The sequence below is a fragment of the Lutjanus erythropterus genome, chromosome 9 (assembly GCF_056507025.1).
Source record: "Lutjanus erythropterus isolate fLutEry1 chromosome 9, fLutEry1.hap2, whole genome shotgun sequence".
NCBI classification, from domain to species: Eukaryota; Metazoa; Chordata; class Actinopteri; order Lutjaniformes; family Lutjanidae; genus Lutjanus; species Lutjanus erythropterus.
The window spans coordinates 23,389,421-23,415,766 of NC_139325.1; the positions used below are offsets into that span (position 1 = coordinate 23,389,421).

The following is a 26,346-nucleotide window of genomic DNA, read 5'->3' on the forward strand; positions in this document are numbered from 1 at the left end:
TAGGGTCTGGGTGGATGAGGGAGGAGGGGGAGGAGGAGGGGCAGGGAGAACGAGGGTTTGTTGGATGCTCGCGAGAAGACAGATGCTGAGGCTGTGAACGTCGGAGAGAGCTTCACATTCACACGGACTGGATGGAGATGGAGACCTCCATCCATCTTTACCTGCATCTGATCGTGAGTCGAGTCCTCATTCATCATATATTTATGTATATTTTTTGTTTTAAAATGATCTTGCATGGTGTAGTCGGGTAAGAAAAACCTCCCATTCCCACACGGAGCCTGCGTAGATCAAGATACGTTAAATTCCGCCATTAACAGGCGTATTTCTTTGATAAAACTGATCTAAAATGCATTATTATCATCAGTTGTATCTAGAATCTAAATATTATGTGCAATATTTGAGTTATAACAGGGGCGGATGGGCCTGTATATCAGGGCTATGCGGTTGGAGGTACCCCCTCCTCCTCCTCCTCCTCCTCCTCCCATCCTCCCTGTCTCCATCAGCTCTGTGGGATCAATACATGCAGGGGTAAATACTGAGCACAGCACGGGTTAAATTACATGTGATGATGATATGCAGGTTTTGTTTCAGTTCAGGCCTGTTTTCTGTTTTTTTTAAAGGCCATTCCGACGAATTAAGGCCCAGTGTAAGCATGCACTTGGTTGATTTATATTCCTCAGTGATGTGAAGGGCACTGTGGAGGAATATGAGCAATAGCCTTCGGTAAATGGGCTTTAAAAAGGCAGACTCGGTGTTGCTCAGTGCCTGATTATTTCATGCTCCAGTTAAATGTGCTTTTATATTCAGCAGCCATCGCTTTAGGTACGTTGTTTTTTTGTTTTCTTTTTTTTTTTAAAGCGACATTTCTTTTGATCTACATCTCCCTGCCTGCTGTCAGATTGTAAGGATGGAGTCTCACAGATGGAGTCAGCTTGACTACTGTAAACTCATGAATATCAGTGCTCAGTCAAGCTGAACATGACTGATGCAGATGATGAGTGACAGCTATTACGCTATAAATTAACAGACAATCATTATCATGGGAATAATTTCATGTCGTGTGTGTGTGTGGGAGAGTGTTTGAATTTAAAAAGATAGATATCATCTGCAAACCAAGAATATATCACAGCAGATGCATGCATCCAAATGGAGTACCACTTCTGTTAAAAATGTAAATTCTCAAGTGGTCTATTTGTTCAACTGATGAAGCTAATTAAAAATCTTAAATGCTATCACAGAAATTCTGTAGAGAAGCCAGTTCATACTGCATTACACTCTGTACAGAATCATACAGGAATTTAATGTAGCAAACTAATATTTTCTCATTGATTTAACATAAATATATAAGTGGGGTGACCAGATGAGAAAAGGTGAAATTCAGGACAGGGGCGTTTGGGGTGAGTGTGTCATGTCATAAGTCATGGGTAACATCAGACTGTAATTCTGATAATTTGTAATTAATATTAAGAAAATCAGAAGATTCTGAGGATGATAGGAAGCACGGTGGTTATGTTTACAAGACATATGAACAATTTTGTACAGGTATCAGGTGTGCTACAGTCATTTGGTACATCTTTTTAGCAGACAAGATTGTTATTAAGCTGCAGCAGTTTAAAAACATCTGGTTTAAAACAGAGCAACAGTCTGTTATATGTAATAATCTAGTCAGTGCAATAGACAAGTGAAAAACATCAATAATAGTCTTACATAATGTACAAAAACCGATTCAGGACAACTGCTTGAAATTCAGGACTGTCCCAATTTTTTTCAAGACGTCTGGTCACCCTATATTAACGTTTTATTTATTGAAGTGAATTTATTTATTTATTTATTTTCAGAACATTTGAGGATTTATAAACACTTATTCTAACTTTAAACTTTTGACTAGATGATTGGGGGGAATGATGATTTGAAATGATGAGGTGAATAAACTGTTCAAGAGTTCAATCAACTAATTTAATAATAACAATCAACTAAGTTTCTAAAGAAACATGCTCGGCATATAAGAGTTCCCATCATGCATTGTTTAGGAGTTCAAATTCTCTTTTCAAATTTGTTCAAGTTCATCAGTGTGACTGTTGTTGTTGTTGGTTCAACTTAGTATCTTAAGCTTATTGAACATGTTTTCTCGAGTACAACTGAAATATTATCACCTTTGACTAGAAATTTATATGTTTTTAATTGTTACAAAATAACCTCAACTTGTCATTTCAAATTCAGTCAATGTAAAATTTTAAGGTAGTCCAGACACTAACCTTAAGTTAAAACAACTTAGGAATTTAGCTACTGTTTAATGTTTTATTGAAAGTAAAATAACTTACAAGCTGCAAAACAAAAAACAAAAAAACTCACAGTTGGTATTGCTGTGGGTCTTTCACACATTTTTTGATTTCTGTCTTTTTTTTTCTTTTCTTTTTTTTTCTTTTTTTTTTTTTTTAACAAATTTTCATTAATTTCCATGCATGTTTAGACTTTTAATGAAAAGAACCCCAAAATAAGTTTGGGATAAAATCACTTACGTAAACTCACGTAAATAAATATAATAGTTTAATACATTTTTCTGCTGTATTTGCGTGTATATATACTGTAACAATATTGTGCTGAAAAAAGGATAGAATCCATGTGCATATACTAAAATTATGGGTAACTAGTACTTTTGATATTATGATGATTATTTTATGATTAATAAATTGAGCATTTTGTCTGTGCAGTGTTAAAAATAACTGTAACAGTTTCCCAAATTGACAAGTCTAAAGTGACCTCTTCAAATGTTTAGTTTTGTTCAGCCAGCAATCCTAAACCCAAATATATTCAATTAACTATCAAAAAAGACAATAAAAGCAAGCAAATATTCACATTTGAGAAGCTGGAAATACTGAATTTGGCATTTTTGCGAATGAAGGGATTAATTGATTATCAACATAACTGCTGATTAATTTTCCATCGATTTATTAACTGAACAGACTAAGTGTTACGGCTTGAATTAACATGCTTGACAATGAGCCTTTTTTACATGACTGAGTGAGAGACTGTGTGTGTGTCCTCCCAGGACTTGTGCTGTGATAATTATAAATCAGAAAGCCCAAAAGCAATTGAGCTTTAATGAATGGTCCAGATGATGAGTTTAACTTCAAAGTCTTAGCCTAATATGAAAACATGTGTAGAGCAAGAAAACGCTCTTTGAAGAGCAGAATTTGCTCACAGTCGTTGCTCACTGTGTGTCTCTCCTTTGATGTTACAGGATCTTGGGAGTCAAGCCAAGATGTGACCGTCACGGCGCGTCATAATTTGGATCTGTCCAGCCTTTACAACACTTGTTTCTATAGCAACAGAAATATCACAGCATCCCAAAACAGCCCCATTCCCACAATGCAGTCCTCCTCTCAGCCTCCCAAGCCACGGCGCTTTGACGTCAACAGACGGACCAATACCTTAGCTGCACCAAAGTCTCATGGCCCTGGTTTTCAGAGGGAGGATAAAAACATGAACACGATCACCACATCCTCCCCACGCCGGGCTATTAAAGGCCCTGCAGCACCCACCAGGACCAGGGTGGGAGTGCAGCCCCGTCCACCAGTGAGCCAGTCCAGGTTTGCCTCACAAAAACAGGCTTCGACTGTCTCCAAATCGGCCAAGCCCAAACCCAAGAGTGCTCGTGCATCTGCGGCATCCAAAATTGCACCAGCAGCTGCTCCTCCTCCACTTCCCCCTGTTCTCCCTCTTGACCCAAATTGCAATGAGCCGAGCCTCCCATGTCTGTGCTGCGATGGGCGCTCGCCGCAGGACAACAACAGCATGTTCAACCACAATCACAACAACAACAACACCATCTCTATCAGACAACAACTGCAGCTACCGGCTCCTCCAGCCCCAGTGCCCCAGAGGCAGGATGGGAAAGGGGCCAAGGAGCAGCCTCCTCAGCCTGCTTTGCAAGCACAAGCCCAGCTGGAGCCCTCTGCCTGCCCTGCTGCCAATCTGCAAAACGACGGCAAGAATGCAGATGAGGGCGCTGATCTGGAACTGGACAACAAGAAAAACCGCAAAGTTGAGGAAGAAGACGACGAGGAAGAGAGCAGCGGGGATATTGACATTGATGATGATGAAGAGGAGGCTGACAATGATGATGATGATGAGGATGATGACACCCTGGTCCCCTCGTGCTGTGACTGTCCCCCCTCCCTCCTGGAGTTCTCGCTCACCTCCTCTACCTCTTCATCCTCCACTTCCATCAGCTCCTGCTCTGATCTGGAGTCTGACTGTGCAGATCAATCCGCCTCCATCTGCTCCTCTCACGACCAGGATAATGTATCCATTGCTCTGTCGCCCAAAGACCAGGCCCCTGAATGCCAACCTCCTGCACGTTCACCACCATCCCTTCCTCTTAGCCACAATCCCTTCACTTTAACGTCACATTCCCCAATTCCCCCATGTTCCCCAGATGAGGGATACCCTTCTGCCCTGGACTCACCTTCTCCTGACTACTTAGGAGTTAAAGGTGATTCTGAGGTCACCAAACTCGGCTTGCTTGACTTTCTAGAATCAGTTGGGGAGTTTGGGAAAATGGAGCGCTTCAGCCAGGTGATCCAAGTGGCTCGTTGGGATCTGGAAGGGGAACAGCACTGGGATGTTCTGAGGGATCGGCTCGATCACCTGGATCGCTTGGAGAAGGTGAACAGGGAGGTGAAGCTGGCCTACGTTGCGAGGCTCCATGAGAAGGGGTTTGATCTCGGAGATCTTGAAGAGCAGGATCTTTCAGATGTCATGGATGAAATGGGAAACATCGACATTCCCTGGAAGTTGTATAAAAGTCGTGCAGGGCCAATGGGAGACTCTCAGGAGTTTTCGGATGCAGGAGTCGACCTCACCGCTCCGTCAGACTGCGATGAGCCTATTGCTCCTGATTCCCTTACCCCTTCTCCTGTTGAACCGCCACCTAGACCCCCAAAACCTCCAGCACGCCATGCCAGCGTCAGCTCCGACCTCCACACCTACATCAATATCAGCAGGGAGACCACCTCAATGGCCGTCTCCACCTCCCCTACACTGTCTACTTTCTCCCCTAACTCATCCTCCCCCACATTCACCACCTTCAGGTGTGAGAAACCCCTTCCTCCATCTCCACCATCCATTCCTCCTCTCCCCACCTCTAAACCAGTCCCTTACCTCACCCTCTACACCACTCCTTCTCCACCTCCAGCTATCCCCACCCCAACTCCTCCCATTCCTCCACCACGGAGGCGTCACCTTGCCAGGAAGGAGGCACAGCGTCTTGCTGCTCTTCAAGCCGAACAAGAAAAGACACCTCTTTCTCTTCCTCCTCCTACTACACGTCCCCCACCTCTACCTCCTCCTCCAGTTATCTCAGTCTCCTCCTCATCTCCACCTGCCATACCACCTCCACCTGCCCTGCCTCCTCCGCCCTCATTCCATGCGCTGGATGTAGAGATTCGGAAGCTGCTGATGCTTGCTGGATTGACCCAAGCTGAGCTCCTTAAACTCAGCCCAGAGCTTGGTGTTTGTGTTGGAGGGTTGGAAGAGGAGGGAGACGGAGATGGTGTCTCCTTGTCCCGGTCTGTGGAGCCATATGAGTTCAGACTAAAAGAGAGGGTCGAGGAGAAGGAGTGTGATGCCGAGCTGATGGACAGCAGAAGCAAGTTGGATGGAGATCGAAGCGAAGAAGGCAAAAAGAAGGAGGAGAGCACACAAAGAATCACCTCCTTCACTGAGATGGCAAGGAGGAGGAAGAGGAACAGCGGCCTGACCTCTGACTCTTACTACACCACCGCTTATAGCAATACACATGAAACCAAAGCAAAGAATATGAGCTTTGAGTCTTTCCAGTATCCTGCTGAGCTACCAGATACACCTCCCCCTCCTCCACCTCCGCGCCCCTTGCCCCCAATCCCACCATCTTTGCCACCTGTCAAAGTCAGCACTCTCCCCGCCAACTCTGCACAACCTGAGCGATTTGACTGGCTCATAGCATTTACACCTGATTGTGACGCCCCTCCACAGCCTCCACCTCCGGAAATGAGAAAATCTCAGTTGGAAACTCAAAAGAAGTCATCAGAATCGCCTCCAGCTCCAAAGGTGACAACTTTTAAAGAGCTGCGCTTCCGCAACAAGAGCGCCTCCCCTCCAACGAGGGTGATCACTGACCCCGAGCCTGACCCAACAGTCATCACCCCAGATCCAGATATCCTCTACAACCTCAGGTGGAGAAGAGAGAAGTTGGGAAGCGATGGCAGCGACTGGGAGTACACCTCTCAGGCTCAGGCCTTCTTCATGCAGCCGCCGCCAGCCCTCACCTCCATGGCTGCCCTGAAGGAAATGCTCCAGAGAGCTGACAAGGAGGGTGGACAGCTGGAGCTCTGCCCATCACAGAAGATTGGCTGCTCAGTCAGCGACAGCAGCCTGTGGACCATGGGCAGAGAGTGGGAGTGTGAAGACATCAAGAGTGAGGAAAAGGAAGGGAAAAAAGATGATGAAGAAGAGGAGGAGGAGGAGGAGGTGGAAGTGAGAGGACGAGCCGATGGAGGACGGACTTTTGAATCAAGAACTTCAGGTGAGTATGAATTTCCATGATGAGGCTAATGATGAATTTGATGACATAAGGGAGGGGGTCTGAGTGTGTGTATGTGCCTTTTTTTGTGTGTATGGGAGAAAATAAACACAAACACACATAACTCAGTGTAATTTGGATGACAACAAATCTGGGACGGGCAGATGATGGAAGGAGACAGATGAGGAAAAGTCAGAGTAACAGTCAGTTTGTTCACTTTCTTTCACAAAAACATCTCTCGACTGTACAATTAGGGCTGCGCAATATATCAATATTATATCAATATCGTGATATGAGATTATATATCGTTTTGTCTGTGATATGTTGTGAATTTTGTCTTTTCCTGGTTTTAAAGGGTACATTACAGTGTAGCAGTAGTAATGTGATTACTTACCAGACTGCTCTGGCTGTTGTGTTATTTGTCTTTACCCAATTAATCATTATATCCACATTACTGATTATCAGTGTTGGGCAGTAGGGCTGAATGATTTTGAGGAAATATCTAACTTCAGTTTTTTTGACTGATATTGCAATTGCGATATGATTTGTGATATTAGAGGAAAAAGATATTTTTTACATCACTGTTCTCATTTTCATTGAAAAACACATTAAAACAATTATCTGTACTAAACAAATATGTCCTGAAGTCTAGAGAATGATGTGTTGGCCAGGACACCTCTGCAGCACCATGGTATTTAATTTAAAATGGTATTTTGATAACAAATGTTGTGCATCCTGCAATTTGAAAATTGCTGTAAATCGTTATGCGATTTTGATAAAATTTTGATTAATTGTTAAGCCGTATTGGGCAGTTATATACTACTCAGTAATATTCAGGGCAGGACCTGAAACATGGCTTGGAGCCATGGCCTCCTCAACACTATATAAGCCCCATGAACCAACACACAAACCAATCCACCTCCCCCTCTGAGTTTTAAATTCAGTATATTTGTCTTGACATCCTTGATATGTGTTTTGGTCTTCAGCAGAGCCTTTGATTGTGTAGGGAGGCTATAGTTTGCCTGGGGGCTCTTCGGTATGATACTTGATTTTTTCCCAGTCACCCATATCATCATATGTTTGCACTATATGAGAATTTATGGTATCTTATTTTAGAGAAAATGTGTTTATTAAGATATATATTGTATATTGTGATATTATTTATAAGCCATGTTGCCCAGCACTACGTACAATAGACAGAAAATAAAGGGAGGTGAACATGTTGACTCATTTATGAAAATGATGTATGGAACGACAGCGAAGCAAGAGATGGAGGATGAGCAGCATGAGTCACAGTAAGGGATGATGCGTGATATGATGGATAAATGATGACGTGGGATAAACAGAGGCTGATTTCATAGACGGCAGAAGCGAACAGGACAGTGGAAGCTGGAGAGTGAACATGAGCAACAGTGAGAGATGGAGGGATAAAGACAGTGATGGATGTGAAGGTAATCTGAGGAGAAAGAGGAGGTTGGAAACTTTCCAGCCAGTATTTCCTGCACTGGTTATCAGAGTGTGATGTCATCACTGCCTTATTTAATTATTCATCCACTCCTCAGGCCAAGGGGGGGATAATGGAGTGTCCACTGAGCTCACCACCTTTCTCTCCATCTTTTTATTGCTAACTCTCAGCTCGACTGTCTTCTACATTTTCTTTTCTCTGTCTGTGTGTGCTATTACAGACACTTCCTATCCTAAGTGTTAGGAAGAGGATAGGATAGGATTTTCCCCAATTTGGTATTACAGAAGCAAATCCTAACTAACTTCAGGAATCCTATTTTATCTTACTTCATCCTTTCTTACTGTTAGCTAGTTATTAAGTTTGCCACAACTACTGGTGGAAAACATGGAAATTGGGACAGTTAAACTGTTATCCTAAAGTTAGGAAACGTTATTTAAGATTTTGGGAAATCAGGATATTTGTGTAATATACTTTTCCTACCTTGTTCCCTTGTCTAGGGAACACATTTTAGGAAGTAATACGGCCCCAGCTCCTCTTTGTCTGCCTCTTCACTGGTTTTAAATCCCATCAATGTTGGATGCTTATATGCTTTTCTCTTGCTGTCTATCCGGTCTCTGCTTACCCCCCCCAGAGTGGCACAGATAGCTAAGATCAAGTTACTTATCTCATACAGTGCTGCAGTCGGCTACACGCACTATTACATTGTCAGAGATACAGTAGGGTGCATATTTCATTTAATTTGCACATATTCACTCACCAATTGGCTGCTAATTTTATTAGTACAATTAGTTCTTTTGTATTGTTCTATTGTACAATTACTTTGGTATTATTTTATGTCTTTATATTTTCTTTCTGACAGTAGTGGAAGAAGTATTCAGATGCTTTATTTAAGTAAAAGTACAACACTGTGAAAATACTCCACTATAAGTAAAAGAAGCATTTAAAACCTTATGTATTACAAAATCTACTTAAGTATGAAAAGTGAAAGTGCTCATTGGGCTGTAAAATGGTGCCTGCCAGTGTTTTACTATTAGATCTGATGTTTTTGTATTAATGTTACTGCTGCATTAATGTAATTTCATTTTTCTGATGTAGTTTTTTTTTTTTTTTTTTTTTTTTTTTTTGTAGTTTTGAGCTCATTTTAACTAATTTATATACTGTTTGGTAGTTTAATCCAGTGTTTCCCAAACTTTGTTCCTGGGGACCTGCTTTTTTAAAAATGGCAAACCATTGTGAAGCCTTATCAATAAATTCTGGGAAGAGTTCATTGTTCATTGTTCAATGCATAAATGAACTTTCCTGATCATTTTACTTCCATTTCTACATTACTCTATATGATCCTGATGCTTTATTGAAAATATATACATGTTAAAATGTTATAAATGAGAAATAAATTCATTTAGGCTGAGTTCATAGGAAATCTCATTGTTTTTTTTCCCTCTTATTTTAGCCTAAATCAGACAAAATAAGTGAATTTAGACAGAATTAACAGGCTCTTGTTTTTCCTCTCATCAGTAAAACAATATACAAATTTTAAATGCTTTATATAGGGTGCACTGCACATATAAATCTTAAATTTGCAGAATGTCATCCACAGTCTTTTTTTTTTTTTTTTTTTTTTGTTATTTGAGGACCCAAATAAAATCTCCTGTGACCCACCTGTGGGTCCTGACCCAGTCTTTGGAACTGACTGGTTTAATTTACAGCTATGCATCATATTCTATAAGATCATCATTTGTAAATAGCGTTGTTCTTTGAAAACCCGCATATCTATAAAAAGTCAACCTTTCATGAGTTCAGAAAAACAGCTCTGTATTCACCTTTCATGTATTTTCAATAGTTCCTTTAGTTTGTATAATAATATGTAGTTTTCACTGGACAGGAAGGGTATCAAAAATTGTAATATAAAAAGTACCTTGTAACCAAAGTTATCAGACAAATGTAATCAAGTAAAAAGAACAATATTTGCTTAGTAGAATTCTAAAGTTGCATAAAATGGACTGCAATTTTTTCCTGAAGTATAGCACTAGAGTAAATGTTCTTCCACCACTGCTTTCTTATTATAAAGGCCCAATGAATTACTGATGAGGTACATGCTGCAACAAGCCAGGAATAGGTGTCTACACCTTTAAGAGTCCAAGGGGAGGATCTTACCACAGTACATGAACCAATTGCTCGGTGCTGTGTCAGAAAAATAGGAAGTATCATGTGTTGGTTACAGTTCAAAGACAGCTCAAGTCTAACCCAGGTATGGTTGATTTCCAGCTTGTTTTGTAACCCATAGCCTTGCAGTCAGACACAGGTCATTGAGTGTAGTGAAAACTGTGTTTCCACAGTCTGGGACTTCACAGAAACAGACATTGGCAGGGACGGACAGAAGTCAGCTATGTGTTGACTGACTCAGCATTAAACTGTGTGCTGTGCTGCTGGAGGAGGGGAGGGGTGGTGGTGGTGGTGGCAGGGAAAGAGCGACAGAGAGAGGTAGAAAAACAAAGGCTGAGAAGAGGAAGAGAGGGAGAGAGAAGGTGATCCAGAGGTGATGATGATGGCACGCACTGCAGTAAAGTACCAAACTGTTAGCGGAAAGATTGACACTCACTGTTCTGCCGTCTAAACCTAACATTCATAACTCTCTATACAAAGATGAAATGAAAGTGAAACCAGATGCAGTAAAGAAACCGTTCCGATATGATGAATCTTTGCAATGGCATTTTAATGATGGTGTCACTGGTGAATGAGCGACTGATTGACAGACGGAGTATTTCCACTGTGCAGCTGTGAGACTCTTCAACAGTTATTCTTTTACAGCCTCAGTGTCACTTCCTGTTGTGTTAAATGAGGGACTGTGGTTATTATTGCTCTTCATAAATCAGCCCCATTGACTCTCATGCACTGTCAATGTGTAACTGTCAATCAACTGTTTGACTTGTTTAAATACAGTGGGGACCTCTCATCGTGATTACATCTCAAATTGATCTCTATATGATTATTATTATCACCAAAATTTATTTTCTATTTCTCATGCAGATTACCAACAAATTGACATTTATTGCATGAATATAAAGTAATGAAGCAGACAGCTTTGTTTAAGAGTGGTGAAGTCACACCCGGCTGGTGTGAGATATATTTGCAAAAAAAAAATTTATTGTTAGAATTGAGTTTGCCAGCTCCACATTTAGCAACTTCTCTTCTTTTCTTTTTTTTTCCCTCAGTTGACTGAATCAGGATGATTAGTTAGGGTAATTCTAGGTGTATTAATCTTCCATGTAATCCTTTTATTTGTGCCTTCAAATCTAAGGTTTTCCGTATAAAAACACTTTACAGTTACAGAGAGAAGAATATGTTAACAATACTCAATATTCAGTCAATTTATTAAGAAACGTTGTATTAAAAATCACCTAATAAATATATTATGAAAAGTAAAATAGTCAATTTAATAGAAATAAACAACTAAAATTAAAAGTAATTTGTTAAAGTAAACAAAACTAAATTAATACAAATAATAACAGATTTTTCTTCATTTGCATTATTGTTCCCATTATTTCAGTGTTTTCACCAGACATTATTTTTTCTCAGCTTGTAGACAACAATATCTTTTTACACCATTTCCACCAAGTGGATATAATTGGCATTAGATACTCTATTTTCAGTGTTTCCCAAGCTTTTTTCTGGGGACCTATGTTTTAAAAATGACAAATCATTGCAACACGAATTCACAATAGGCCTCATCAATAAACTCTGGGAAGAACTGCATTAAAATCGGTTAACAGGCTCATGTGTTTTCTTCTTGTCAATATATAGATTTTAAATACTTTATAAAAAGGTGTATTACAGATATAAAGCTTAAATTTGCATTATTTGTTGTATAGTCTTTTTATTTTGGGACCCAAATAAAATCTCCTGTGACCCACCTGTGGAACCCAGTCTATGGAAATGACTGCTTGATATGGTTACTGCTAAAAGCTATTTCTCTTTGGGGGTCTTGGCATGAAAAAAATTGGGAAACCTCTGCAGTACAGTACAGTATATAAAATATACCATGCTGTAGTTTTGCTGCTGCAGCTCATTAGCTTGTTTTTGGCAGTTTGCCTTAATGTTTGAGAACGTTTTTCTTTTTTCAGAAAAAGTTAGTTTTTAGTTTTAGTTTAATTAAGTTGTTCTACATGTTGACATGTATGAAAAGACACAAACTGAACACTATAAGTAGACTACTTGATTACTTTAAGTAAATTATTTAAGCAGTATTTAAACAGGGATGATTCTGTCCCAAGCTTTTGATCCATGTTAGCAGTCAATCGCTGTAACTGTGGTCACTATGAGCGGTTTCCACTGTACTGCATTACTGCATGATGTTACATGATGACGATTTCTGCTGGAATACACTCATGAATGTGCATTTTTCTCTCGACAGACACTAACATTTTCTGCATCTCTCTCTCCTTCCCATTTCTTTGCCTCATATTTTATTATGTTAATCTTGTTTTCTCACCTCGCCATCCCATTCCGTTGTTTCCATTGTTTGTCCATTGCTCTGCTTTGCTTCCCTCATATCATTATGCTTCTACGCTTGCCCTCTCCTTATGATTTTTGGCCTTTTTACCCTTTCCAATAAGCAGTTTCCTCTCCCCCACTGTCCCTCGCCCACTCCTCCCAACCCTACTTCCTCCACTCCGCCCTCCCTTCCTATTCCTACCGCCCAGGCTACTGTAACTCCCAGCCCTTTGCAGATCCCAGACCCCACAGCCATGTAGGCAGGGAGTCCACAGACGAGCCCTGCAGCACACAGCAGGCCCCTGCTGCCAGCTCAGCTTGTGTCCACAAAGATGATTCCAACACTAAGTTTAACTATGAATCCCTGGCTGATTTTGGCGTAGACTCTCCTCCTTGTGATTATGAGGATATCTTGAGTACACACAGGGACTTTGCGTCTGATTCGATGTGTAATTTTGACTCTCTGTACTGCAGTGACTCAGAGAAGCAGGATGGCAAACACACTCAGGCAGACACACCTGTTAGTGGCACCACAGAGGCTCCAGGTTGCACCACGCCGTATAAGAACATAGACGTCATGATGACATATTCAAACAGTGTTAATGCTATGGATTCTCTGCATTCACACTCACACACGGACCACAACAGCTACAAAGCCAGGACATCCAAAGAGCTTCCTCCTCTTCCCGCATATTACCTCTACCACCCTAAAAACTGCCCTCTACACCGGGGTGCCCCTCCTCGCCTATCCCCTATCGGAGCCCTGTCCCCTCCTCAGCGCTCCGGAGCGCCCCCTCCAGGCGCAGCAGGCTCCTGCCTCAGCTCCCCGCTTTTCCCCCGCTCTCACACCCTGCCTGCCCTCGCTGCTCCCCTCTACTATCCAAACCTCTACCCTCCTATACCCCCCAGGGCGCCCCCCCTACCCCCAAAACTCTACCAGGCTCCTCCGCAGTCACGCGTGGCGAGTAAGATTTCTCTCTCTCTTCTCTCTCCCTACATCTGACACTCTCCTGTCTTTGGTCTGACATCTTGCTGGCATGCATGTCCGTCTTTCTCATAGGCTGGGTTGCACCAACAAGGATTAATTTTTAAACCTGATTAAATCATGGTTTAACTTTATATTATGTTGCACAACATTTTTAAACTAACTGAAAAATAAGAGAGGTGAAATTTAAAACTCTCTTTAAACCTTAGTTTAGTTTTTACTCTCAAGAAAGGGAATAAATTAAAGTTTCTTGCATCAAAACTTTAAAGTCCATTTTAAACTGTGATCCTTACACTTGAGGGGGTTTAACCTTTAAAATCACTACCTTTTTAAGATGGACTGAGAAAAATAGGCTAACCCTAAGCAAGTTCCTCCAAGAAACTTAAGGGACAGAGTCAACCCAATTGAGTTTTATCAATTATCAAGTTCTTCTTAATGGAGAAATTGGAGCTTCTGTGTTGAGCCATGGCAAGAAGGTTAACTAGGCTAGCTAACTTTTTAGCTAGTTAGCAAACATTATAATATTTAGTTAATTTCTTAGCTAGCTAGCAAACAATATAAAGATTTTTTTTTAATTTTCTCTTTGCTAATTTACAAACAGAACATTTAGTTAACTTTGTAGCTGCCTAACAAAATCAATATAACATGTTTTCATTTACTTTTTAGCTAACTAAATAGAGACAGAGTGCAACGCATCATACTCTGAAAAACACGCCCACCACTGGGAAAAGACTGTTGCCACAATATGAAACCAAGCGCTCAAATGTTAACACACTAACTGACTCGCTAAAAACATTTCTACAGTTTGTCGGGTCAAATTAGTAACTGTAATCTAAACATTACTGAGTATGAGGATCACACATTTTTCCTATCCATCCTGCTGACACCTCATGTCTATATCCAATTGTTTTTTTTTCAGTTCAGCAGCTTATAAAATCTTAGTGTTGTTTTTTTTTTTAACTTATTTGTAGTTTATCGGTAGATAATTTTCTGTTGCTTGCTAGTGACAAGAGGCACCGTCACACAATGCAAGTCAATGGATAGTCATGGATTGTTTTTCCCCTGTTACTAAACTGAGATTAGTTTTGCAACAGAGCTCTGTTTAATTTTAAATTTGGATTTTTAAACCTAGTTTTGCTAAACTCAGGTTAGAATTTATCTTAGATTAAATGAATCTTTGTTGGTGTAACCCAGTCTGTTTTTTCTCTCTTTGTTCTTTTCTCTGAACATGGTGGCCCTCAGACTTTTGTCACTTCTTTTTCAACCGGAGGGATTTGCAGATTTGAAAGAAGTGGGTAACTGTAGCTGTTTTATGTATCAGACGGCAGCTCCCTGCAGGTCATCCGATACGTCTTATCTACACTGTCCTTTCAAATCTGCAAAGGGCCTTCAGAAGGGTAACAGCTGTTCCTGTCAGAGGGTGTCTAGAGTCACTCTCATCACTCTCTTCTCTCTGTCTGCCTCTGTCTGTCTGTCTTTGTGTCAGTCTTGTCTGGTCTGTCTACCTGTTGTTCTGTTTTCTTTTTTGTTTTTGCACGTTTTGTTGAAATGGACACATGCATTTCATGCCAAGCCACCCAAAGTAGCTTGTCGATGTTGTAATATAAAGAATTTTTATTTAACCTTTGTGTGTGTGTGTGTGTGTAGATGTAGGTCAGTTTCAAAGAAATTAAGCTCCACTGCATCCTGTTTATTTAATAAGAATGTCTGTATTCATATTACTAGTGTATATAAATCCACCACACTGTACACAACACCTGCCCTTTTCATATGTGTGTAATTATACCTGACCTTTCTGATGTGGTAGCTTACACAGTCGTCCCCCTCTCTAGCTCCTCAGTTACGTCTTTGTATGCTTATGCTTATCTTAACGATGTGTGAGTGTTTGTATGAGTGTATTTGTACGTTTGGGTGCCAGTCAAGATTAATGCATGGGATCCTGTTAATCCCTGATGCATACAGAAGGTCGTCTTCACAGATCCAGATGTTGAAAGCTCACCACAGTAAACCAATATTTACAGGCTGTCCTCTTCACACACTGTTTGTTGTCAGTAGTACCATCTGCTTCTATCTGCCTACTCCAGTGCTTCTCATTGCTTAATTGCTCCCGCTAATAACACTAATATTTTATTTAGTTATGGTATTTATGTCTGTGGTGATTCATTTTGCTTCTGTTGAATTTAATTTTTTTTTTGTACTTGTGCAGTAAGTAATTGGTCTTTTACTGTCGCTGTCAGCTGTTCGCAGTGTCTCATTCGCTGGCTCTGTACAGAGGACAGAGACGTCCTGGATGGGCGAAGATGTGAAGCATCCAATGAGAGGTCTAGGCCTGTCCTCTCTGTACCTGCAGGAGAAAAAAGGTGTGCGTCTCCCGTGTGTGTGTGTGTGTGTGTGTGTGTGTGCAGTCTGTGTCCAGCTGTGTATCTGTGTCCCTGATGTCTAACTGTAGTCCATTGTTCTTCCCTCCAGCTCTGGTCAGTGTGGTCAGCGTGGCAGTGGAAGCCATCTTGGCCCAGTTCAGTTCTTCTCGGACTGTCGTACAGAAGGTCAGTCGATGTTGAATTTACTCCACTGGTGGGATTTTGATAGCAGAATTTAATGAGATAAAATAACAATAACAGTAATATAATAATATAATGTATACAATAAGAGGTGTGTAAAGGTGCATTTGCCTTATCTACAATGTGTAACAGCAATATATAAATCTAAAACTGCAATATATGGAAAATAAAAGATGAATAGAAATATAAGAATAGATGTAAAATTACATAGAATAAATTATATAAAACAGGCACAATAAAATGTTTATTAAACAAACTTCAAAGTATGTTACACACATCACAAACACTATCACACCTGCCAGCACAGATTCACCCTCCCACATATCCGAGGGAACACAGATACACTTATTTTAGTGACAAATGAAGAAAAATAAACAAGGAGGATACAGAAAAGTATTGATCTGGTTATCTATTGATGTTAAACAGTTAATATAAGGCAGAAAGGGGTCACAGGTTTTCTGAAATCTTTTTTTCCCCAAATGAAACAAAGACGTTTTATCGTTTAAAGGGATAGTTCACCCAAAAGAGAAAATTCAGTCATTATCTACGCATTCTTATGCTGATTGAAGGTCAGGTTTAGTTTTTTAGGCCACAAAACACTGCTGGGGTTTCACAGAAAAAAAGCATTGTGGAATCTCCCGAACAATTTAAGTGAACTGTGACGAGTTTTCAAAGAAAAAAAAAAAAAAAACAGAAGAAACACCCCTACAATACCTCCATACTGAAGAAAAAGTGATTGTGAGGAATGAAGAAGATTGTAGACTCATGAAATATTATTTTGTAATTCTAGAAGAGAGGCATCATGTTCTTGCAAAGCTGCATAGTTGAAAGTATCTGAAAAGACCCTGATTTGACACCACAAATTTAGTGACAAAAGATCATGATTTAAAAGAGAAAAATATATATATTTATGTCTTACAAAGTGACAACTATGACAGCGTATCCACAGCTGGCACTGGTACAGTGTAGTACTAGTACTAGTAGTTTCACTTGCACTACACCATTTAGATCTCTTAAGTAATATACTTATGGCATCAGCGTAAGTCTCTGAAAGCTAACCTTTTTGATAGTTTGAAGACAGTGTATGCAGTATAGAGTGCTGTGCAGACAACTTACAGCATTGCCAATAAATATCATTATCTGTCATTTGTTCTGTAATAAAATTTTCAAGAGATCATTATAATTGTTTTGTCATATCACTCTTCATACCAGTGATTTGTATCAAGAAAAAAAATGTCATATTGTATTGAATGTAATGCTTTCCCTCCCTTCCTTCGTGTTCTGACTCTACATGTTTTGTTCCGTCTCTCCTCAGTCTCTCTCAGTTAACAAGGTACTAGAATGTCTTTAGATAATCCAATCTTGTAGTATTATTTCTTTGTAAACTAACTCCATGCTCCCCCTCCCTCATAATCATCTCTCATCGCATCATACTGACCCTCATCGTCCTGTTTCCCCATATATGTGTCCCATTTTCCTCTCCGCCATCTCTTGAGTCATCCCTCCTCATCTGTTCCCCTGTCTCTCCTTATCACTGCACATCTTCCTCTTCACTCTATCCCATTTCCCTCTCGTCTCTCTCCTCCTCTCCTCTCAGGCCTTATCAGGAGACAGCACTATTAATCCATCTCTGGGCCGCCTGGTGCTGCAGTGCCTCTGCCCTGCCCTGCACAGCTTGCTGACCGATGGCTTGAAGCCCCACCAGAGTGACCTGATTGCAGGCAGGAGGCCAAACTCGGCCTGGGGTCTGGTCCAAGCCTCCACCAGGCCAGGTAGCACAACAGTGATCATAGGAAAATAGCGTTTATAGACTTTGATATGATGTTAGGCTGTTATTTCTATGGGTTTTTGTTCCCAGGATGATAATCATAAACCCTAGAGTTCGTCTATCTCTCATTTTCCCACACTTCAGTCAATACTTGTTGATTTTTTTGTCTAAAATGCTGAATAAAGCGAACAACAGGATGCAGATATCGATTGGCCTCTGCGTGCCAACTTTCTCTGCAATTTTTTGCTCACCTCTGTAAGTTCCTCTGTTGATCCCTTTCTCTCTCTCTCTCCCTCTTAAATAATTTTTCTCTTCTTCCTCTCAATACATGTTTCAAGGTCCAAAAACACAGGCCTTGTACAACCTTCAAGTTCGAGTTGGAGAGCTGCCCCAGCTCAGGCAGAGCAAACACAGGTTCAACGCATTCCTCCTCGGCTTACTGAAGTAAGTGCTGGCTGCTAACCTTTCTGGTCCCCACTGGTGGCATAAACACTGCTCAAATTAGTGGTTAAAAAATAAAACATACAGGGATGTAAAGTTATTTGTTTAAGTACCGGAGCACACCTACGATACACACATAAATGTGCATGCATATAGGTCATTTAACCAATTGGCAGGTTTATATACATTAGTTAACTGTAACTGACCACACAGTCAAATGTTAGACCAACTTTACGAGTAGTTTTATCATGTTGCTCTGTCTCTCTGTCTATTTTATTGTTTCTTTTGTCTAAAACTTGAAACGGCCAAGGAGCATTAGCAGTGTACAAAACATTTACTACCTACAGAAAACAGCTGAAAATAGACGCCTCTCACTGTAAAAACTGCCTTATCCTTGATTATTTGATCTTGAAACACTTTAAATTTAAAAAAATTAATGAATGAAAATCCATGCACACCTTCTTTTTTGGTGCTGTAGCACAACATGCAACAGGACTGAATGAAGGTGAATATAGATCAGTGGGTGTGGTGATTATTAAGTGTTCTCTCTGCCAGTCACATCCCTGGTCTTCTACATAGCTCTGAAACCACAGTGCCAGTAAAACATTATAATGACAGCTCAGCAACCGTAAAGTTTTACCCCAGGAAATGTCTGGATGGTTGAGTGTCACGACTTGAACCCGAATCACCATATCACCAGACTAACGCCATTTTACAAAATGTATCTCGCTCGTACGTGGTCAAGCAGTGTAGTAATTGCTATTAAACAACAAAGCATTAGCCTGCTGTGTATTTCAGAGATAAAACATGAGCTACATTTGGTAAAAAGAAAAAAAGAGGCTATGATGGGCCCTGGTAACCAGATAACTTCATTAAAACAAGCAGAACATGGAGTTGTATGTAGAGGTTTGTATGTTTATCTGAAGCAACCTGGTGTTGTTTTCAGGTGATATAATGAAGGCAAACACAGTGCAAGTCTGTGCATAACAGCACATTTATTAACATATCGGTCACAGGGATTTCATGAACTGAAGGAGAAGCTTTTCATTCAGTTTAAACTGACAGTGAGTCTGACAGTATTATTCAGATACTGTCAGACTCACCCACATCCATTCATAGCTAACTACAAATAGTCTATTTCCTCACTTGGAGACCAAAAAGAAGTGATGGTGCATCATTCCAGTGCCCTCTTGCAGCACTACACCTAAGATAACATACTGCATTTTGATTTCCCTGCACATGTCCTCTTTGTATCCTCAGTTTTCCTCTTCTTTCTGTTTTTTTTCTTCTAGTACCAAGTTTCTTGATTTCTGGTTGTCTCACCTTCAGTCTTGCAGTGGTAAGCTTCCTCCTCTTCCATCTCATCCTATTCTTTTGGCCATACATGTATGTAACAGTGATCTCTCTTCTTCTCAGATGTGCTGGAGACATATTACCGTCCCACCTCCTTTATGCGTTTGTCGCTGACCACCTGCCAGCCTCTGTTTGAGGAGCTGCTCCTCGTGTTGCAGCCTCTCAGCCTGCTGACCTTCAACCTCGACCTGCTCTTCCAGCACCACCATTTAGAGCCGGACAGTCACAGTCCAGAGATCCACAACCCACCTTGTCAGGATGCTGCATCCCAGCTCTCAACAGAGGGATCCCAACCCAAAACCACTGGCTGCAGATACATTGAGAGCCTGTCAGAAGTAGACTTTGGAAGCCCAGGTCATGAGGCAGCCAAAGAGAAATCATCACCATCGGTTAATCCAAAGAATGGGGTGGAAGGGGAGTCAACACGAAGCACTGCTGCACCCGTAAAGGCTCCAGTCACTCTCGGGCAGACAAGTCCTCAGCTGCTGTGGGTGCAGGAGAAGGAAATTGGAGAATTACCTCCTCCTGATGTTGAGGAGGAGGGCTTTGCTCAGCAGGCAGGACAGGTACTCACCTTTATGTGGCTGTTTGTAATATATCAAACACATTTGTGCGATCCTGCAGGACTCACACTTTTTTCCTAATCATAGGTGATTCAGCAGGGATGGGGCGCCGTGATGCGCTGGGGAGGCAGGCTGAGCCAGAACCTGGCTGAGCTGAGCCTGAAGAGGGACGAGATGAAGACAGATCTGCCAGATCTCCAGGTGCAGGCAGGGAGTGACTTCGCTCCTGTCAGCAGTGGTGCTCAGGTTCCCTGGGGTCTGGGGCGGCTGTTTGGAGCCTCTAAAAGTCCCAACAGCCCACCAGGTCACACACCACCTTCCAGGTGAGCCAATGAATTTAATACATATACTGGTTAGTAAATCTCTAGCTCGAGACAAAGTAATCAATTTGTGAATTCAACCACTGTAATTACTTTAAAGGGATAATGTGTATTATTTGAAGTGGAGTTGTATGAGCTACATATCGATAGTCAGTGTGTTACCTACAGTAGATGGTGGTCAACATGTTCCTCAGGGTGGAGAAGCACTGAGTACTACTAACATGGAAGCTAGGCAATGTACTGCTGTTGGCAGGGTCGGCAGCAAAATGTATTTTAGCAACTTAATGAAGGTCCACCTGAAAAACTCAGTATCAGTTTGAGTGTACACTATATTTAGAATATTTTCACTGCTTTAAATCAGTCATTTTACCTTATAGAGCACAGGATGTGCTGGTCTGCTACTGTTTGTGTTGTTGTGTGACTTCTGTGTTTTCAAAGGATAATTAGGATTTACTGAAGTCACACAATAACACAAATAAACTAAAAGGGCAAGGCAGCAGTAGTCATATTTGGCTTATATAACAGTGGTTTCCCTTTAGAAAAGGCTGTCTGACGGCACAGTAAAGCAGTGAAAGTATTCTAAATATAGCATACACTTAAATTGATAACTTATGTGGACCTTTTTTAAGTGGCTAAAATACATTTTGCTGCTGACCCTGTACACAGCAGCTTAACTTCTGTGTTGTTACTCCTCTCTCTTTCTCCTAACAGGGGGTTTGTTACCTTGTTGTCATCTACTGTTGCTAATACACTCTTAGCAACACTAATACACTATCGATAAGTACCTCATACAAAACCACTTCAAATAATCTGAATTTTCCCTTTAAGAAACTGTGACGTCACTGTTCTTGAAATGTTTTTCTGCATGAATGGTAACTTTCTTCGTCTGTTCCTCTGCCCATCTGTCCCACACTCTCTTTCTCTGTTTTTCCATTTCTCTCGTCCTCTTTTCTGTCTGTCTCTCTCTGCAGGCGTCCCTCTCAGTGGCTGGCTCCCGGTGTCACCGCACTGACCCGAATGGTGAGCAGCAGCTCCACCCCGATAATAAGGAGGGCCCCGGAGCCACAGAGAGATAGTGAGGCAGAGTCAGAGAAAGAGGTTGAAGCACTGGAGATGAAGGACAAACCCAGACCACTCAGGTACGACAAACATGAAGTGATGCTGAGGGTCAGGGAGGATTGATTTTAGCATTTTTGTTGCTATTTTACAGTCGATATCACCCACCATCCATTCAGTTGTGATTAAACATGGAAAGATATCATGTTTTTTCAGTTTAAAAAAGCTTAGAAAATAACTCAGATTCTCCTAAGGAGTCTTTTACTAAAAATAACAAAAATAGGTGGTGGCACTATAATCCAAGGTCAAATGTTAGAATTAACACCACAAGTTTCATTGATTTGTGATTCTTTATACCTCGTTTGAGTTTTTTCAGTTAAAAAGTACAAACAATACTGCACACTCCTGCCCTCTGAAACCCATCCCCCCACCAAACAGGCTTCAGTAAACATTTAAAATGTAAAATAATCAACTATAGAACTTAGAGTATCAAAAGAATCAAATGACATATGCACAGAAAAACTTATGTTGTGATGCAGGTATTTCACAGGACCTGAACTACCTGCACATCAGGGGCTCTATTCGGTACTATTTTTTATCCCAGTGACCAATGAAAATAGGATTTAAAAAATGTCCATATTATCCTAAAATGATCAAATTTTCCTCTTATGGCAAATTTGACTTTCTGTAGTTGAATTAGTAGATCAGTGTTTTTTTTGTCTCAATCTGTGAAAATATTCTCAGATCACTTATGTAGGCTATAATTCCTGCTTTCAGTCATTTACAAAAATCCTATTAATTGTTCTAAAATGTGTAGGAGTATCACTGATGTATTTTCACTTGTCTATCAAACTGATTATCATAAATTATAGATTGCTGATGTCATTCAACCTGTTTTAAAGCAGATAACGAAGAGTGCAGCTGCCACTGCCGGAGGAATTTGTGATAAAAAATATCTAAAAAATGTGTTTGTTAGCTCCTACAGCTTAATGACAATCTTATATACATGAAATCTTTCTACTGTGCCGCCCACACACCCAGCTTCTCTGTCCTTAATTTCACTCTTTCTTATCTGGTCACCCTAATGAGCTCATGTCTGCCACAGGGAGAGGAGTTATGATTCACATCTGATTCAAAAGTGGAGCGCCCAAACCTTGTTCCCATTGTGCCTTTAATTTGTCCATAGATTGGGGCTTCAACTCACCAATTAATTTGTACATTTGCAACATATTTATGATTTACGGACATTTATTGGCAGAAAATTGCAGAAATTTAATATATTATACAAAGTATGTTTTTATTTGGGTATAATCACCTGAAAATAAGAAACATGCAAGTCATGGGTTCTCCTACACACTTAGAAGAGGAGGGTAAGATGTGGTGTTTGAAATGTGCAAGCTCACTATTAGATGCGACTTAATCCCACACACTGGTCCTTTAAATTGTCCATGGATTGTAGGTTTAACTCATCAATTAGTTTGTATATTTGGGAGATCACACCTTTAGTTTCTGAAGGGACACAACTAATTTTCCCTCAAATCTAATTGAAATTTAGAGTAATTTCACATTTATGTTAGGTATTTAGAGAAAACATTGATTGGTCCAATGGAAAAGAAATATCTTAGTGTCAGAATTTCAAACTTTAAAAGTCAGTATTTTAATATTTTGAGATAATACGTAAAAATATACAGAAGTTCATCTGTGCACTTGCCTTCCTCAGGGTGTTTAGTTTTGTTGTGTTTTATCCTTGTTAAAATAACTTCTTTCCCCCTCCAAGAGCACCCGTGGGTGTAGGGGACATCAGAAGCGCTCCTGAATCATTTTTGTCTTTGAAAGAATATAATTGGTGACTCACCAGTCTGACTTTGAGCGATCCTGCATTGTGACTCATCCAAGATTCGGCTACATCGCCTGTTGGAGGTGACGTTACTGTTGATGGTGGGTGTATGTGTAGAACATTTTGGCTGAAAACTTCTCCGCCGTTTGTCTGTGCGTCTGTTTGTCTTCAGGTCAGTACGAACGCTGTGTGACCACATGGGAACTGGTTCAGAGCTCAGCTTCTGCAAAGGGGAGGAACTGGTGGTGCTAGGAGGAGTCGACCAAGACTGGATTCGCTGTCGTCAGGGAGACAAAGAGGGGCTGGTACCTATCGGCTACACCTCGCTCATCATGTGACTTCAACACCATAAACTGCTGCACTCAATCAATAACAAAAAAATAAATAAATATATATATAAATATATATATTTTAGGCGAATATTGAGAGGTTATGGTGAGGCTCCACTACTCTGAAAGGGATATTTCACGCTTGCTCGGTAAGAGTTTGAGTTGAGTGCATAACACCATCTGTTCTGCTTTACGTGCATCAGGAGCAGTCTGCAGCCCTCTCCCCGTATGAACATATGGGAGTTTTTTTCCCCCATCACACTCCATCCAGTTTGGTAGCATTAAACTAATGGATTTGAACAGCAGGAATGCAGCAGATGGTGTGAAATAATGACTCAAGTCAAATTTAGATCATTTCACACTGGAAGACCTTTGATCTCGTGGTGAAGTATCCCTTTAAATGTCCTTTTTTTTCTCACTTTCTGCCTTCCTCGACAGCCGCTGATCTGAAAATGATCACAGGGGAAATTCTGTGCAATCAACCCACGAGCAGATTCAAGTGCTTTCAGATCAGCGGCTGCCTGTTGTGAGGAGGCGACAGCCTGGTAGACGCCGTTAATATCTTTCGCCGTCAGCTGCAGAGAGTCGCGGCTCGCAGGTTGTCGAGTGGAGAAAGCATGTCAGAGTACTGGGCCGTAGCTCCTGTTGCATACTGCGTAGTAATGTAGTGAATTGTAGCTGTGTAGATCTGTGTTCTCTTGACCTTTCACCCCTCTCACCTTTATCGCCTGGTTCATGTGTGTTTGACATGTTTCTGCTACTATATTTGACTGTATAAATATACATAAAAAATCTATATATAGGTATATAAATTGAGATTGATATTACCAAGATAGATAGAAAGATAGATGAACAAGAGAAAGCAGCAGCTTAATACTGTGGCCACATTGAAGAAAATGAGTGGTTTCATTCGTTATCTTTCCATCTGCAACTTTACACGCACATTAAGTGGTTGTCATACATGCAAAAACAAAAAAAGAGTATGTGTTTGTTTTAAGTATGAAATCCATTATCTTCCCTCATGTATGCTTTATGTATTGCCAATGTCTTTACATCATATTCATAAAATGATTAGATTTAGCCTCATACCATAAACACTGTATGCATCGTGATGTGCCATGAATGCTTTGAATGAATGCCAGAAAATATTTATCTGCTGTATCCCACACAGTTGTCAGATAATATCCGACAACAGCAATCTGTAGCTAATCTCTCTTCTCATTCAAAACCCAACTATGCTCAGCTCTTGTTCAACACTATCTGACCTTAAATTTAATGCAGTGCAGTGAGAAAGTCCCAGATGTATGTAATTCATAAATGCTACTGTAAAGTCTGTAGGTTTGGTGGCTGGTCTTCACCTTGTACCTCAGCTTTTGTATTTCTCTTAACCCTTCCTGCCATGTTTGCTTATCATAATCATTGATATTATTAATGATAGTGGTAGTGGTGGAAGTGATATGTTGATTCTGATGTTGCTCTCATATGAAATATGTTGCTTTGTGTCATATATTTATTGGTTATTCTCTAGATTCTGTATTGATGACTATGCATATAGTTAAATGTACAACTGAAAGCCTTTTTTTGTTAAGACATTCTTGTTTTGATGTTCTCATGAAAGTTGGCGACTTGGGCCGTATTACAGAAACTTCCTATCTTATAGGATTTTTCCCAATTTGGTATTACAGAGGCGAATCCTAACTAATTTTAGGAATCCTATCTTATCTTACTTCATCCTATCTTAACTCAGGTTAGGAAATCCTGAAAATCGAACAGTGCTTATCGACTTATATGTTTGTTACCTAGCAACAGGAACTTATTTTTTTCATCTCACTTAGCTAAACAAACTCGTAGCTGTTGCATGCATGCATCGAATGCACATGCATTGAAATGTACAAAATACACAGAGCCCAAAAAAAAAAAGATGAACACTTAACTTTGAGTTAGAGGTTTTGGTGACAACTATACAGAAATCCAAAGATGTTCTTTTTTTATGAAGTTTACAACAATGCTAACTTGGGATATTTAAGAAAGAGTCTAAGCTAAGCTAGCAGACAGTCTCTGTTGTATCCAGCATCCATTGCGTGTAAAAAGCAATAAAAATAGCAGCCATACAGATTAGTCAAACCATTATTAAACCATCAGTTACTGTTAGCTAACTCTAATGTTAATTACTGTTAGCCACCACTAGCTACTACTACCACTAGCTACTTTTAGTAAAAACTATTGTTCTCCACTGTTAGCTAATACTATTGTTAGCAATTGTTAGGGAACATTACTGTTAGCTAACTTGAATGTTACTGTTAGCTAGTACTCCCTTTAGCGAACACTATTGTTGTCTACTGTTGGCTAATGCTACCTTTAGCTACTGTTAGGGAACATCACTATTAGCTAGTTAGTAAATTAGCTACTGCTACAGGTGGAAAAGTGAAAGTTAGGACAGTTTAACAGTTATCCTAATGTTGGAAGAGTTTAAGATTTTGGGAAGTTATGATTCTTGCTTCCTATCTAAGTCAGGAACCTTTCATCTGTTAAGGCCTTTTTTTTTTCCTAAATCAGGTTCAAACCCTAATTATCATGGTAACCAAACAGTTAAGATAGGGTCTGCATGTTTGGAA

At 40.4% G+C, this 26,346-nt stretch overlaps 1 protein-coding gene across 2 annotated transcripts; it reads left to right on the forward strand.

The window, feature by feature from the left end:
* Positions 1 to 54: 54 nt before the first annotated feature.
* Positions 55 to 25,923, forward strand: rusc1 (RUN and SH3 domain containing 1). 2 transcript variants are annotated; one of them, XM_084726703.1, is made up of 12 exons: positions 55 to 173; positions 3,242 to 6,565; positions 12,644 to 13,483; positions 15,741 to 15,863; positions 15,973 to 16,049; positions 17,662 to 17,836; positions 18,171 to 18,276; positions 19,566 to 19,612; positions 19,690 to 20,192; positions 20,277 to 20,512; positions 21,481 to 21,648; positions 23,575 to 25,923. In XM_084726703.1, the coding sequence occupies exons 2-12, from the start codon at positions 3,370 to 3,372 to the stop codon at positions 23,738 to 23,740; spliced, it is 5,637 nt and encodes a 1,878-aa protein (XP_084582829.1). In that variant the 5' UTR covers positions 55 to 173; positions 3,242 to 3,369; the 3' UTR covers positions 23,741 to 25,923. The 2 variants fall into 2 exon arrangements, with proteins under 2 accessions (XP_084582829.1, XP_084582830.1); XM_084726704.1 differs by lacking the exon at positions 12,644 to 13,483.
* The last annotated feature ends 423 nt before the right edge of the window (positions 25,924 to 26,346 follow it).

What these genes read in the sequence shown, in the direction of transcription:
- rusc1 (XM_084726703.1), top strand. Translation starts at nt 3,370, where the DNA reads ATGCAGTCCTCCTCTCAGCCTCCCAAGCCACGGCGCTTTGACGTCAAC. An exon ending in TTTTGAATCAAGAACTTCAG is followed by an intron (nt 6,566 to 12,643) that starts GTGAGTATGAAT and finishes TCCAATAAGCAG; the next exon opens with TTTCCTCTCCCCCACTGTCC. An exon ending in TTGCTCAGCAGGCAGGACAG is followed by an intron (nt 20,193 to 20,276) that starts GTACTCACCTTT and finishes TCCTAATCATAG; the next exon opens with GTGATTCAGCAGGGATGGGG.